The sequence below is a fragment of the Pan paniscus genome, chromosome 8, assembly GCF_029289425.2.
Source record: "Pan paniscus chromosome 8, NHGRI_mPanPan1-v2.0_pri, whole genome shotgun sequence".
Classification (NCBI taxonomy): domain Eukaryota; kingdom Metazoa; phylum Chordata; class Mammalia; order Primates; family Hominidae; genus Pan; species Pan paniscus.
Genome location: NC_073257.2, coordinates 101619019 through 101635928, shown reverse-complemented (window position 1 = coordinate 101635928; position 16910 = coordinate 101619019). Strand labels below are relative to the sequence as shown.

The following is a 16910-nucleotide window of genomic DNA, read 5'->3' as shown; positions in this document are numbered from 1 at the left end:
CTTTTAAAATGCAGTCAATAGTAATGAATACAAGCTACTAACATTAGACTTTCAAAGTCTTTCACTAGATCTGCTCATTCTTTAGGTGTATTATCTGCCTTCCAAGTTATCATACATGATCATTTTACCAAATGCTGTGCCAGTCTCCAGAATCCATTTCTTCACTCCCTGCTGCCTGGCTTCTAAGCCACTGCCACATTTTGTTGTTGTGCAGCAGCACTTCACTTTATCAGTTGGAATAGGCCAGGTTCTTTTGCAGTAACAAGCAACATCTTTTGCAGTAACAAACAACATCCAAATCTCAATGGTTGAAAAGAACAAAGGTTTCTTTTGTGCTTATGCTCTATGTTCATTGTGGGTTACCTGGAATGCTTCCCATCACAGTAGCAGAGGGAAAGCTCTGGAGGGTCTCATGCCTGTAATTAAATGCCCTGTCCTGGAAGTAACAATGTATCTATCACCTTTTTCAACCCTAAAGTTTTCCTTCAACATTGTTTTTCAGTTCCTATCCAGTAAGATACTCTTTTTTTGAGATGGAGTCTCGCTGTGTCCCCCAGGCTGGAGTGCAGTGGAGTGATCTCGGCTCACTGCAACCTCCGCCTCCTGAGTTCAAGCGATTCTCCTTCCTCAGCCTCCCAAGTAGCTGGAACTACAGGTGCCCACCAGCACGCCTGGCCAATTTTTGTATTTTTAGTAGAGATAGGGTTTCACTATGATGGCCAGGCTGGTCTCAAACTCCTGACATCAAAATCCGCCTGCCTGGGCCTCCCAAAGTGCTGGGATTACAGGCGTGAACCACCACACCTGTCTTTTTTTTTTAAGAGATGGATTTTCGCTTTGCTGCCCAGGCCAGAGTGCAGCGACTATTCACAGGCATAGTCGTAGTACACTACAACCTTGACCTCCTGGGTTCAAGAGATTCTCCTGCCTCAGCTGCTTCAGAATCTGGGACTACAGGCAAACAGCTCTAAAATGCCTTTTGAGGCATATAAATATAATTGATTCTCATAACTGTGTAGTATTCTATCATGTAAATCTGTCATATTTTATTTACATATGGATGAACATCTAGATTGTTACCATTTTTTATTATTACAGATCACTGCAGTGAACATTTTTGTGTATGTCTCCTCATGCAATGTATAGAAATTTATCTAGGAATTCCTTTTATTCTTTAAAACTTGTTGCTCAAAGATGGATGTACAGCCATTTTATCTGTAGCACTTGGTTTTATGAACATCAGTTTCACCAGAGTGAAAACCATTTTGAATGAGTGGGTCAGTTTATTTGTTTGCAAAAGTCTTCCTGTGAAGTTTGAGCCTGGTTTCCTGCTGTATGTTGTTGATGAATACTCTAGAAATATTTTAAAATGACATCTGGTTTAAGGAGGAGTAAGGGGTGAATACAGACTTCCTGTACCTAAAACCAACATCACTCCTCTTGGCAAACACAGAATAAGCTCTTATTAGTAGTTCAACTGAATTGATCAAAGCATCTGGGTATCCTGGAGTAAAGAAAACATGAGTCATGGATCATAGCTGCACTAGGATGTTCTTCCTTCCCCTTCTCTTCTGTCTCCATCCACAGCTTGTGCATGGGAAGCTTAGGTTTAGGCAGATCTTGATATCAGGAAGATGAATAAAATTGTACATTTAATATAAGACAGTGTACTGAAAAAGCAATAAATGTGACTAGAAGAGCATTAGATTTTTCATGAAGGTAAGACATAAACATAGGTAAAGAAAAGCCAATTTCTTTTGCCACTTAAACTAATACTGTAGTTCCTTTGAGAAGCTGAGGTGGGTGGATCACTTGAGTCCAGGAGTTCGAGACCAGCTTGGGCAACGTGGTGAAACCCCAGAGATAAGATAATTCTTATCTCTCCTACCTTAACCCAAACTAATGATATAACATTTAGCTGAAATTTCAAAACTCTATACTTTTTCCAATTGTTCTGTTGAGTTGCCAAGAAAAACTTTGAAACGGCTTCAGAAAGAGCAGGAGATGAAGCAGGAGGAAGGAACCAGGGTTCTGAATAACAAAAAATCTTCAGGCGTCACCTACAGTGTTTTTAAGTGAGACCTCTTTTCAATTACCTGTATTTACCAACATCCAACCACATAAAAGGTTATGTGCAGGCTCTTCCTTCCAGAAATCTGATAGCAGCTGTACCTGGGTGAATTCTGCATTTCTGGTACAGAACTAGATTGTTTTCTGGGGTTTACATAGCTTGTTTGGTTCTTGTTGTGCCGAAGTATCTCCTATTTTCCATTATTATGTAATTCTTATTTTTTTATTATCTGCTTTTACTGAAAGCTCTAAGTGTAGAATTTTCTCCATCCCTTTTCCTGGATCTCTAGCCACCAACTATACAACCTGCTCATTCTGCCACTCCTGTAAATATTAACAACTGGGGGCCTTCTATGCTTTTCTACAGGCTCATATAATCATGAACATGTTAGAAATTGTGCTTCCTACCTTTCTTCTCTTCTCCCTTCCTTCCTTCTTCCTTCCTTCCTCCCTTCCTCTCCCTAAACCAAATAGGCTTAAAAAGTTATTTACACTTCTAGGCATTTCTTGCTTTTCTTATTAACAGAAGATTGGGGAAATATTTCTAGCCTGCTGGAATACATTTCACTCTTTTTTTTTTTTGATGGGGGGTCTCACTCTGTCACCCAGGCTGGAGTGCAGTGGTGCAATCTCGGCTCGCTGCAACCTCTGCCTCCCTGGATCATGTGATCCTGCCACCTCAGCCTCTCAAGTAGCTGGGACTACAGGCGTGCACCACCACACCTGGCTAATTTTTGTATTTTGGTAGAGATGGGGTTTCGTCATGTTGCCCAGGCTGGTCTCAAACTCCTGGACTCAAGCGATCTGCCTGCCTCAGCCTCCCAAAGTGCTAGGATTACAGGTGTGAGCCACCACACCTGGCCTCACTCTCTTTTTAATAGCTGCCTAATATTCTACAGTTTGGAAGTCATCCATTTTATTGGGCAGTTTTCCTGTTAAAGGGCACTCATCTTGTTTCCAATTTGCCTTGGTTTTGTTTTTGTTTTTTGATTTGAGCATGGTAAAAGATGCTGCAGTGAACATTCTTATGCCTATCCTGGAATACTTGTGCTTTTTGTATGGCCCAGGAAAGGGCTTTGCTGAGTTAAAAATGCATGTGTACTTTCAATTGTAATAGATGTTGTCAAAATATTTCCCAGCAATGTTCCAAAATACCCTTCCCCCATCCTATCCAGTGTAGGCATCTTCGCCGCTCTGATGAGAATGGATTGCAACTGCAGCACTGGTTGCATAGCCCAGGCACTTGTTAACATGCCGTAGTATATTTCCAGGGAGTTTGAAACTCCACCGAAAAAGACTCTGGTCAGACTTTATGATTGGGGTTACTTGCAATTTTTCTTTTGTATTTCTTAAGGAATTCATGGAAAGTTGATAGTAAGGAAGAAATTCGAGATCATTTTAATGCAACCCATTCCTTTTACAGATAAGGAAATTAAAATCCAAAGAGGTAGAAGGAGTTACAGTGAGCTACTTACTGTCTGCTGCTTCAGGGAAGCAGATGTTCCGAATCCCAGTCTGGGGCTTTACCTATTACAACATGCTGCTCCTACACTGTGGCCCATGCTGACAGTGAGTTTTAGAGAATAAACCAACAGACTTCATCTGTGAGCTGAATCAACAAATGGGGATGACCAGTTTCCAGTTTTTTTCATCTCCTGCTAGGACAAGCAAGTTTCCCAACCTACACTGGTTGCAGAATTTGCTTTGTAAACATCTGCAAAGAAAACAAGACATTTGTTAACTTGGTCTTGTCAGTGAAATTTGTTGCTCTTAATCTTTTGAGGGCCTGGAATTTTATTTCTATAATGCTAGAGTTCCTGCTCAACAAGTGAGAAGCAGCTATCTTGGGTCATAACCAAAATAACAATAGTGAGGCAGAGGAAAGAAGATTTTGTTTACAGAAATGGTTTCCTGCTAGGCACTCCTCCCTCAGCCCTCCTGAATTGAAAGCTAAGTACTAGTAGGGGTGCCTAGAAAAAAGACCTTCTGCAGGGCCCACTGATGTTTCTGGCAGTGTGACAATTTGACAAGGGTTCATATTGATGTTCTCTAGGGCTGAAATAAAAGAAACTTGGAAGGAAGCCATTTTTGCACCCCGAGTCTTTAAATTCAGTTTTAATATTACAGTTTTGGGTTTTGCCAATGGATTCTGTGAGGGAAATAAAAAGGAAGACTCTAACCTTTGGGTTCCCATTTGGGTTTGCTCTGTGTTCATTGCAGAGCATTTGACAGCATGGCATTAACTTTCCAGGCTGTCTCTAAATAAAGTCAGACTGTTTAGGTAGCTCACCTCTGCTCTTGTCAGCTCTTAACAATAAAGAGCTTATATAACTATAAAAATCATCATGATGGAGATTCATTTTGTCATAGATAAGCATCACAAGCACATTAAGTATACTTTCACCTAGAGGCATGCCTTTGTGTTTCAGACCTGGCCATGGTTCCTCTGGTTTAGTAGTTTCCAAGCCTGCAGATTGCAGCCACTAGGGAACTTTTAAAAGATATTCATGTCTGGATGCCATGCCTGAATTAAACAGAATATGTGCGAGAGGAGGCCAGAAATTGAATATTAAAAGCTTCTCAGCTGATTCTAAAAGGCAGCTGGATTGAGAACTTCTGAGCAGGCTATTTGGAATAGAGAGGATGTCTCTGTTTAATGCAGAAAGAAATTAGATATAATGCGAGTTGTTCTTTTTAGAATTTCATGTCTGCTCATCATCTCTCATAGTCTACTTCCTCTCTCTTTCCCCTTTCTATACACTGTATAGATTAAAACAGTGGAACCACATCTTCTAAAGTCAGTTCATAAAGCAAAAATGGAATCATTGAAATGCGCCCTAGGTTAGAGACCGACATACCATCTCTTGGTACACCCAGCATGGTCAGTTTTTCCTCTAGGATTGAAGCAGATCCGTTTCTTTGGTAAAGATTCTGACAAAAATAGTTAGCAATTGGGATCCAGGATGTATGCAAAAATATATATATCTATCTTTAAATATTAGAATAACACTCAGCTTGGTGAGATACTTGAGCCCTAGGAAGCACACAGGAATTGAGACTGCCTTAGGGAACTGCAGAATCCTATTTCTCATCTCACTCAATTCTGAGTGGAGTGCAGTGGTGTGTGAGCAGAGCCTTGGGCACTCTTTTGATTGTAAAATTTTCTCTGTCTGTGCTGCCTTTTAGGCACATATAGTTGAATTCAAATAAATTGAATGTTAAATGCACATGTAGATATGATACCACTGCTTTTGCTTATTTAATATTCAAAAACTGAACACTTCTTTGCACGCATAGCATTCAGCAGCACTCTTTCTTTCTGTCCTTTAGCATTCCCATGGTTTGGCATGGACATCGGTGGAACACTGGTTAAATTGGTGTATTTCGAGCCGAAGGATATTACAGCCGAAGAGGAGCAAGAGGAAGTGGAGAACCTGAAGAGCATCCGGAAGTATTTGACTTCTAATACTGCTTATGGGAAAACTGGGATCCGAGACGTCCACCTGGAACTGAAAAACCTGACCATGTGTGGACGCAAAGGGAACCTGCACTTCATCCGCTTTCCCAGCTGTGCTATGCACAGGTTCATTCAGATGGGCAGCGAGAAGAACTTCTCTAGCCTTCACACCACCCTCTGTGCCACAGGAGGCGGGGCTTTCAAATTCGAAGAGGACTTCAGAATGGTAGGTCGGGTTTGTCTTTGTTAAAACATCAAAACCTCTCACATGTCCATAATCATGGCCACTCATACCGAAGAACCATACTACTAGCCTTGGGACTCTGGACAAGCTTATGTCACCGCTCTGTGCCTCAGTTTTCTCACCTATACAAGAATAAAAACAGCTTCTACCTCATAGGGTTGTTACATGTAGGATTAAATGAGATAATATGTACCTGGCACTTAGTAAGTGCTCAATATAGTTATCATCATCATTTCAATTACAATTATTGCTGGGTAATACGCTAAAGACAAGATGCTAAAATCCCTTCTGAAGTATTTCAGTTAGAATTGACCACAGACTTTTACTATATAATCGTGATGCCAACTTTATGCATATATAAACAGAGACCCATGGGAAGGCTTCTATGAATCCTACCAAAAATGATTACTTCTATCTACCCATTTGCTCTCAAGTGCCTTTTTTCAGCATATGAATGCCATTCAGAAGTTTTGCTCACAAACAAAAATGAAATCTGTAATATTACTTATCAGTGAATTCCTTCATTAATGAATACCATTTAGGGAGTATAATTTTATATAGTAAGGATAATGCTGTATCCTGACTGGCAGTACATACAAACTGTACGTTGCTCATTTAGATTTAACAAATGAAGCTAAATGGAAGATACGGATAAGTAACATGCAGTCCAATGTTTCTCTCTTTTTTTTTAGCATTCCCTTAACATCTGTGCATTCCAATTTCTTCATTTTCTACAGTCAATATAATAATCTCCGTACTGTGTAGTCTTCATTTTATAAAGTGAGAAGAAAGTGAAACAATAGATGTAGATATATCTTGGAAAGGAAGGGAAGCTAGATAAACAAAAGTGATTGAACATGGAAGAAGGAAGGGTTGGGAGATTTTAGGATTAGTTTTACTAGAAAGTTGAACATATAGTGAGGTAAGTCATAAAATACGTATTCTCAAAGCCTGTAGTACAAATTACTGCCATTTTGTGCAGAACTAACATAATCCAGTCTTGCTATAGAGTCTGTCATTAATGAATACATTAATGAATCAGTGCACATTCATGGTATTTAATAAAGCTATAAATGCAAATTTTACTTGTGCCATCAAAAGTAACCCCATTTACCTCATTGATTATAGTAAGTTTCTGTAAGGGCAGGCAACAGAGTCCTAGAATAGTATCCTAAGTGAGACTAATTATCTTCAGTTTTTGTTTTTTTTTTTCTTCTATGTCCCCTCCTATTACCCAGCAGTAGAGTTTGACTTGCCACTTACTTAAATGACCCACGGAATCCTTTTCTCACCAAAGAGGCTCATGATCAAAGAGTTTTAAAACTGAGACGTTTGAGATCCATGGGCTTGAGAACTAAGTTTCAGTCCATAATGGAAAAACCATTGAACCTGAACTCCAGTCCTGTTTCTACATTTCATCAGCTGGGTGACTAGGCAAGACCTGTCCCTTCTCTGGGCCTCATTTTGTCATCTGCAAAGAGGTGGGAGTAAGACTTCAGAACTGAAAGTGACCTCTGGAGGTGAGAATGTATAGCATTCTTGTGCTACATAGATAAGAAACTAAAGCTGCCAGAGAGATCAAAAGCTTCTAGCAGTGTCACCTAGGTAAGAGCTGGGACTTGGACTCAATTCTGATTCAGAAGGAAATGCTGATCCACTCTCATTGCTCTGAGCTCCTCAGGTCCCTCAAGGACGCCCTATCTGTCCATTTCCACTGGAGAGCCTGAAGTGAACCAAGGTGACCCAGAGGATTGATGCAACCTCTGTCAATGCCTCCATCTCTCCCCTGGGGTAATGTATACCCTGGGAGAAAGTTACTCAATATGTGTTGGCCATGAGCAGGTGTATTTCTCAAGGTTCTAAGTTGAGAAAAGTCACATCTCATTACAACCAAGATAAAGAAGCCTTTCCTCCTTTGGACAGGCTTTTGAAGCCTAATGAATAGACTGGAGTAGGGAGCAAGTATGTAACATTTGCTAAATAGTCTGGCCAGGTTGGGCATCCATCTGTGAAAGAAGAGTCTATGAACTGCCTTCTGTATCCAGGCTGAGTCTCAGCCAAAGTGAAGACAGAATTGAAACAGATAGATCTTTTCCTATAGCCCATTTGATGTTATGTTAGTGATGTGCCTGAGTCTTTCCAAAGTTATGAGGATGAATAGGTGTTATCCTCCTTCCTAAGCATTCATTCACTCACTCAGGCACTTTCAGTGCACCAAGTACTGTTATGAACAAAATAAATCCCCTGCTCACCATGAGCTTGTATTCTAGTGGGGGAAGACAATCAATAATCAATTTAAAAAGTGAATATAGAGTCAGGCGAAAGTGGCTCACACCTGTAATCCCAGCACTTTGGAAGGTCGCGGCGGGTGGATTGCTTGAGGCCAGGGGTTTGAACCAGCCTGGCCAACATGGTGTAACCCTGTCTCTACTAAAAATACAAAAATAAGCCAGGTGAGGTGGCACACGCCTGTAATCCCAGCTACTCAGGAGGCTGAGGCACGAGAATCTCTTGAACCCAGGAGATCAAGGTTACAGTGAGCCGAGATCGTGCCATTGCACTCCAGCCTGGGTGACAGAGTAAGACTCTTGTCTCAAAAAAGAAAGTGAATATGGAATATATCAGATGGTGATAATTACTATGAATGGAGGGAAAAAAACAGGGCAAAGAAGATAGGGAGTGCTGGCAGGGTCTTCGTGTGACTAGGCAATGTTGGAGCAGAGACCTGAAGAAGACAGCAAATCATGCAAAGAAAGAGTGTGTTAGGCAGATGGAGCAGTGAGTGCTAAGGCCCTTAGTGTCCTAATAATCCAAGCTCTCCTCATTTCTAGAATAGAAAATCGAAGATGCTAACTTAATTGTAAAGGATCAATATATACTACTGTACGTATTAAAACAATTTGACAAATCATACAGAAGTACATCTACATACCTATAAAGTCCTGTTATTGTTATTGTATAAAATCACTGTTTTTGGTATAACACAACTTTGCAGATAGGAGTTTGAAAAATCCATCTGTGTGATTTATTTGAGCGATTAGGGCTAGGTGAAAGATGTACAACAGACCCCGAATAGTAAGCACTTGTTATATTTGAATAGTATTTTTAAAAAATATATAGTATATGTACTTGAATCCTTAGATAATGTAACTATTCTTCATTCCATTTAAAATGTACAAGAAAGAACTATAAACCATGACACAATCATTAAATTAGACCTGTGTAGAATACTCTCAGTTGAACAGATCTGCACTTTGTTCCTCCTTTTTCTTTCCTTCTTTTTTTCTTCCCACCATCCCTCCCCTCCTTCTTTCCTTTCTTGTTTTCTTTTTTAACATTTTAGGATTGGCCAGACGCGGTGGCTCACGCCTGTAATCCCAGCACTTTGGGGGGCCGAGGTGGGTGGATCACGAGGTCAGGAGATCGAGACCATCCTGGCTAACACGGTGAAACCCCGCCTCTACTAAAAATACAAAATATCAGCCGGGCGTGGTCGCGGGCGCCTGTAGTCCCAGCTGCTTGGGAGGCTGAGGCAGGAGAATGGCGTGAACCCAGGAGGCGGAGCTTGCAGTAAGCTGAGATGGCGACACTGCACTCCAGCCGGGGCGACGAGGCCAGACTCCACCTCAAAAAAAAAAAAAAAAATTTTAGGATCATTGTCATAACCAAATTTTTGACTGGCAAAAACTAGCCTTCAAAATCAATGAGTTATCAAAATGGAACACAGAAGAAAAACTTAGCCTAACTTCAAATAGACTAAGATGTTGATAAGCCAATGAGGAATTCCCACCATTTAAAAAGTGGCTTTCAAGATGGAGAACTCTGCATGGCTGTGCACCAAGGCTCTGTAGGTTTCAGTGAATTTTGTGTTTATTCCCAGTGTCTATATTCTGTGGGTTTTGTTTTAAATAACCAAGCAGAATATTTTATGTACAGATTCTAGTATTTTTATTCCCAACCACACTTCCTAACTTCAACAACCGTATTCTCAAGAATGCAAGGTATTTTTAACATCAGAAAATTTATTTTTAAAAAGTCATTAATTCTGCCCACATAGCTTTTCATTGCAATACAGGCATACCTTGTTGTATTGCATTTTTTACAGATTGACGGTTTGTGTTAACCCTGCATTGAGCAAGTCTATTGGCACCACTTTTCCAATGGCTTGTACGCACATTTCTCTGTGTCACATGTAGGTAATTCTTGCTGTATTTCAAACTTTTTAATTATTATTGTATCTGTTATGGTGATCTGTGATCAGTGATGTCACTATTGTAATTGTTTTGGGGCACCCACCACATTATGCCCATATAAGATGGCAAACTTAATTGATAAATGTTGTGTGTTCTGACTGCTCCATTGACAGGCTGTCCCCCCATCTCTCTCCCTACCTCAGGCCTCCCTGTTCCCTGAGACACAGCAATATTGAAATTAGGCCAATTAATAGTACTACTGTTGGCCTAATTGGCCTCTAAATATTCAAGTCAAAGGAAGAGTCCCATGTCCCACACTTTAAATCAAAAGCTAGAAATCATTACGCTTAGTGAGAAAGGCATGGTGAAAACTGAGACAGACCAAAGCCTAGGCCTCTTGTGCCATATAGTTAGCCAAGCTGTGAATGCAAAGGAAAAGTTCTTGAAGGAAATTAAAAGTGCTACTCCAGTGAACACACAAATAATAAGAGAGAAAAACAGATTTATGGCTGATACAGACTTTTAGTCGTCTGGATTAAAGATCAAACCAGCCACAACATTCCCTTAAGCCAAAGTCTAATCCAGAGCAAGGCCCTAACTCTTCAATTCTCTAGAGTCTGAGAGAGGTGAGGAAGCTGCAGAAGAAAAGTTGAAAGGTAGGCGGGGTCCTGTGGCTCATGCCTGTAATCCCATCACTTTGGGAGGCTAAGGTGGGTGGATCGCTTGAACCCAGTAGTTCAAGACCCGCCTGGGCAACATGGTAAAACCCTGTCTCTACACAAAATACAAAAACTAGCCAGATGTGGTGGTGCACCCCTATAGTCCCAGTGACTCAGGAGGCTGAGATGGGAGGATCGCTTGAGCCCAGGAGGCAGAGGTTGCAGTGAGCTATGATTGTGCCACTGCACTCCAGCCTGGGTGACAGAGTGACACCCTGTCTCAAAAAAACATGAAAAGAAAAGTGGGAAGGTAGCAGAGGTTGTTGGTTTGTGAGGTTTAAGGAAAGAAGCCATGTCCATAACATTAAAGTACAAGATAAAGTACTAAGTGCAATGTAGAAGCTGCAGCAAGCTAATCAGGAAATATAGTTAAAGTCACTAATGAAGGTGATGCATTAAACAACAGATTTCCAGTATAGATGAAATAGCCTTATATTGTTTTGGAAGAAGAGGCCACCTAAGACTTTCATAGTACAGAACAGAAGTCAATGCCTGGCTTCAAAGCTTCAAGGGACAGGGTAACTCTCTTGTTAAGGGCTAATGCAGCCGGTGACTTGAAGTTGAAGCCGACGCTCATGGACCATTCGGAAAATCGTGTGGCCCTTAAGAATTATGCTACATCTACTCTACCTGTGCTTTACGAATGTAACAATAAGGCATGGATGATAGTACATCTGTTTATAACATGGTTTACTAAATATTTAAGCCCACTATTTAGACCTACTGCTCAGAAAAAAAAATCTTTTCAAAGTTTTACTGCTCATTGACAACACAACTAGTCACCCAAGAGTTCTAATGGAGATGTAAAAGGAGATTAATGTTTTCATGCCTATTAATACAATATCCATTCTGCAGCCCATAAATCAAGGAATAATTACAAGTTTCTAGTTTTATTATTTAAGGAATACTTTTTTTTTTTAAAGAAAGACTTTTCATAGGCCATAGCTGCCATAGATTACAATTCCTTTGATGGATCTGGGTAAAATCAATTAGAAACCTCTGGAAAAGATTCACTATTCTAGATGCCATTAAGAACATTTCAGATTCAAGTTGGGGGAATAAAATAGCATTAGGAGGAGTTTGGAAGAAGTGAATTTCAGCCTCGTGGACAGAGTTCAAGATGTCAGTGAAGAAAGTAACCGCAGATATGGTAGAACTAGCCAGAGAACTAGAATCAGAAGTGGATCCTGAAGATATGAGTGAATTGCTACAATCTCATGATAAAACTTGAAAGAATGAGGAGTTACCTCTTATGGATGGGCAAAGAAAATGGTTTCTTGTGATGGAATCTCCTTCTGGTGAAGATGCTGTGAACGTTGTTGAAATGACAACAAAGGATTTAGAATATTACATAAACTTAGTTGATAAAGCAGTGGCAGAGTTTGAGAGGATGGACTCCAATTTTGAAAGAATTTCTATGGTGGGTAAAATGCTATGAAACAGCATTCCATGCTATGGAGAAATCTTTTGTGAAAAGAAGAGTCAACCAATGAGGCAAACTTCATTTTTGTTTAAGAACTTTTCCACAGCCACCCCAACCCTCAGCAAACCCTGCTTTGATTAGTCAGCAGCTCTCAACATTGAGGGGAGACCCTCCACCAGCAAAAAGATTACTAATCTGAAGGCTCAGATGATTCGCATTTTTTAGCAATAAATATATTTTAAAATTCAGGTATGTCCTTTTTTTTTTTTTTTTTAGACATAATGCTAGGCTGGTCTTGGTGGCTCACACCTGTAATCCCAGCACTTTGGGAGGCCGAGGTGGGCAAATCACAAGGTCAGGAGATCGAGACCATCCTGGCTAACATGGTGAAACCCCGTCTCTACTAAAAAATACAAAAAAATAGCCAGGTGTGGTGGCGGGCACCTGTAGTCCCAGCTACTCGGGAGGCTGAGGCAGGAGAATGGCATGAACCTGGGAGACGGAGCTTGCAGCGAGCCAAGATACTGCCACTGCACTCCAGTCTGGGAGACAGTGAAAGACTCTGTCTCAAAAAAGACATAATGCTATTGCACACTCGATAGACTACAGTATAGTGTAAACAACTTTTTTTTTTTTTTTTTTTTGAGACGGAGTTTCAGTCTGTGCCCAGGCTGGAGTGCAGTGGTGCGATCTTGGCTCACTGCAACACCTGCCTCCTGGGTTCAGGCGATTCTCCTACCCCAGCCTCCCAAATAGCTGGAATTACAGACACATTGTGACCATGCCTGGCTAATTTTTGTATTTTTAGTAGAAACGAGGGTCTTACCATGTTGGCCAGGCTGGTCTCAAGCTCCTGACCTCAAGTGATCCGCCTGCCTAGGCCTCCCAAAGTGCTGGGATTACAGGCATAAGCCACCGCCCCATCAGTGTAAACAACTTTTATATGCACTAAGAAACCAAAATACTCATGTGACTTGCTTTATTGCAGTATTCACTTTACTGAGGTGGTCTGGAAATCAACCTGCAACATCTTGGAAGTATGCATGTAGACACTTGTGAGTTTTGTCCAGTCCAAAGCTAACATTGATTAGAAGTCAGAAGTAACTCTTTTAGTTACTTTAAAAGTAAAAAAATTACCTACCCTTTGAACAAATAGGATATAACAACAGTCTTATTCGGTTGACATTAAATTTAGGGCAACAGAAAGAGGTTTCTGATTGCTTTCATCACATTTTTTCAATGTGTGAGGACTTAAGAATTGGCTTTTCTTATGCCAGAAATCTCCAAGGGACCAGTCTTAAAAAGCGTATAATGATGGAAAAGCATCAGGAGCGGGTAGGGCACCTATGAATCTGTGGAATGTCTAAACCTAAGAGCATCATTTAGGAACACCTGTTACCTTGGTCCCTATTATTAATCTGAGGACTGATTTGTGATATTGCAGGAGCATAAGATTTGGTAGACACTATCATTCTCAATTTCATTCTCGCTTGAGACTTTGACCACTCATAGATGGCCCCTTTCGTCATTTGATGGAGGGTGGAAAAAGCTATCTGGGGTTGGGGCCCAGCAGCCTGCATTTTAACCAACCCTCCAGGTGATTCTGATGCACTTAAAGTTTGAGAACCCCACTGTACCCCTACTTACTTAAGTAACTTTGGTATTAGAAATAACATTGCTAGTTTTTCAGAGTTGTAGTTGGAAAATTTTCTCTACTTTACCTCTTCCCCTACTTGTTAGTCTTAGGAACAGGAGTAGGTAACTTAACCCACTGACCCACAGTGATGCATTTTATCTGCAAAATAGGTAATAGTGATAGCTTCCTTGCTTAAAGTCCCACAGGCAGGATCTATACAGTCTTTGATTAGCTTCCATTATTTACAGAGTTTGAGTCTTAGGGCAAGCTTTGTTTCGTTGTTTTTAAGTTTGAGGAGTGGCTTAAATTTAACCTAATAATTTAGGAATTGGCAGAACTGATACTCTCCAAAAGTGCTAAGGAGAGTTACAAGCAGAGGGATGCTACAGCCAGCACCTACTGGGTTAAAAGAGTCCATGTATGCATCTCTTCCCAATTATGTGTTTATTGACATCACATTGGTAGCTTGAAATTGGTCATGGTCGGGGGTGATTATACGATGGAAATTAGTAAATGCTATAAACTAGGGCTTTTAGTTTCAGAGAGCTGGTTGTTAAACATTTACCAGCATATCTTAGTTACAAAGTATGTTCAAATGACCTGAAGCTTCATTTGCATATTTGCTGGATCTAGCAGTTCAGATTTCTGATCATTTAAGGCCCATTATAGGATCAGCATTAGGATATATATAGATAAAATTGGTAATATGGGAGTCAGATTCAGCCCACAGACATGTTTGTTGGTCTGCAATGTATTTTTTTTAATGTTAAATTAGCTGTCAGCACTTAAAAATTGGAAGATTTAACATAAAAATTTGGATTTCTGGCTCTTGAAAAATAGGGTCATCTGGTAACACTGGGCCCCCAACATCACATGGAAACAGTGGACAGCAGGTGAATTTTAAATATATGCAGGTTGACTTGTTTGCTACAGTCCTTATCATTCTGTGACTCTACATCTAGTCAAGGCCTTTGCTCCTTTGTTTTCTTACAGTCTCCTTTAAGCATTTGAGTCTGTGGCCCTTGATGTAAAGAAAACTAAGCCCCGAGAAAGAGTGTTTCTCACTAGCTGAAATCTCAACATGCTGTTTTAAGCTTTCCACAAAGTTCATTCAGTTGTACTAATGGACTGCAAAGTCTGATAATTAATTCCCAACTTGTCCTGAATTTCAGATGTCCTGTTTGAAAATCCAAGTAGCAGTATGACTCACTGCCTGCATTTGGGACCCTGTCATTTTTCCCAGATGGTGAAGACTTTTGAGGGAGGTCTCTGTAGGGCTCAGTGAAAGTGACACATATTTTTGTTTCCCTGTCTGGGGATGCATGACCTCAAGCTTCAGAGATATCCACCCCTCAGTGAAATGTGTAGAAGAGATGTTTGCTGCTAGCACTTTGTTAGAAAATAATTTTTAGGGAAAAGGTGAAATAATGATGTTTCTTTTCAGGTCAAAGTAGTACGTATGTAGATTATTTGCCTTGGCAGGTTTTTCTTTTTTCCTAGTATAGTTTCAGGAGGTCCAGCAGGACAGACTTTGTGTTTGTTATGTTGGCTCTGGAATTGGCTGTCAATATTGTTGATGAACCTCTGATTAATTTTTAAGCAGTTAACCTATACTTCCAAGACTGGCTGATGAAATTGCTACTTTTCAGTGTGGGGTGATCCAAGAGATAATAACTCCCTGTTCCACATAATAAATGTTTATTAAGCAATTATTATGTGCAGGCCTTTGAGCATAGTGCTAAGGGGCAGCAAGAGACCTAGAAAACAAGCCAGAATGTGACCTGTGCTGTAAGTGCAATGGAAGGCTGTGGAATCAGGGAGAACAGAGGAAATAGTGTTTACACTGCTATGCCCTGCTATAGTCTTTCAGGTCTCCAGATAGTTTTATACCTGTAATTTTGCTTCTTAAAACATGTATAATTACATACATCTCATACAGAAGTTTCACTTGGTAAAAAAAGAAATGTTTAGAACCATTTATGAGGTAGATTTACTTAGCACCATGGGTCATTTAGAATGTTTATTTCAAGAATAATCAAGAATACATCCACTATCTGGTTGGTAACCTATTCTAACTAATTCCGTTCTGCAGGTATACAATCAGAGGATTTTGTTAAATAAGAAATTCAAATGAGTAACGTGAAGTCAAAAATGTTGTCAAATAGGAAATTCGAATGAGTAACATGAAGTCAAAAATTTTGTTTTAGCTCTTTTTTTGTTTGTTTGTTTAGACAGAATCTCAATCTGTTGTCCAGGCTGGAGTGCAGTGACACGACCATGGCTCGCTGCAGCCTTGACTTCCCAAGCCTGAGTGATCCTCCCACCTCAGCCTCCCAAGCAGCTAGGACCAGCAGCATGTACCCCACACCAGGCTTTTTTTTTTTTTTTTTTTTTTTTTTTTTTTTAAGAGATGGGTCTCCGTATATTGCCCAGGTTGGTCTCAAAATCCGTGGCTCAAGTGATCCTCTCACCTCGGTGCCCCAAAATGCTGGAATTACAGGTGTGAACTACCACACCCCAGCCCGTTTTACCTCTTAACTTTTATAATGAAGATAATATCTTTTTGACAAAATATCTGAGTCTAGTACTTGTGTAGGCTGTTTCCAGACTCCAGAAGCAGTACCCATTATGACAATGAAGACACGAGAAGTACAGCAAGTCATTGGGAGATATTTGCTAGTTGTGTCACTTAGGGAAAGTTATTTAAGTTCTGTGAATCTTAACCATAGAATAAGGTTGATAGTACCAACTTTTAGGGTTTTAGGGAGAATTAAATAATCTGGTACAAGGGTTTAGCATGTAGTAAACAGTAAATACTTGCTATTATATTTTTAAAGAGATTTTTTAAAAATTTATATTGGGTCTCTTAAATTATCTTCGTTTGTTCAGTTTCATGTTGGTGATTGTTAGATTTTTTTCTTTCTTTGGTCCATGGAAAATGATGTTTCCAGATCTCTGGGCCAGTAGTAATATATTTGAGGATCATAAATTAAACGTTTGAGAAGGCAAAATGGCTACCAGACCCTAAGCCTAGCCCTCAGCCAGGTCATTCCCCTTTACCTTTTTGCCCCTGTACATTTTTGTCTCACAGGAACATAATAGGGCACTTGGGGACCACCCCAGACATTAATAAAAGAGCCAACATTTTTTGAACGCTTTGTATTTGCC

The 16910-nt window shown here is 40.2% G+C and overlaps 1 protein-coding gene across 9 annotated transcripts in view; it reads left to right on the top strand.

Moving 5' to 3' along the window:
* PANK1 (pantothenate kinase 1) overlaps nucleotides 1-16910 on the top strand; it is a 120605-nt gene that overhangs the window by 86112 nt on the left and 17583 nt on the right. For all 9 annotated transcript variants that reach the window (XM_034931073.2, XM_034931071.3, XM_063607803.1 and 6 more), the window contains one exon: nucleotides 5401-5753. In XM_034931073.2, coding sequence (XP_034786964.1) covers nucleotides 5418-5753 — 336 coding nt within the window. In that variant the 5' untranslated portion in view covers nucleotides 5401-5417. The remainder of the gene's footprint in view (nucleotides 1-5400; nucleotides 5754-16910) is intronic.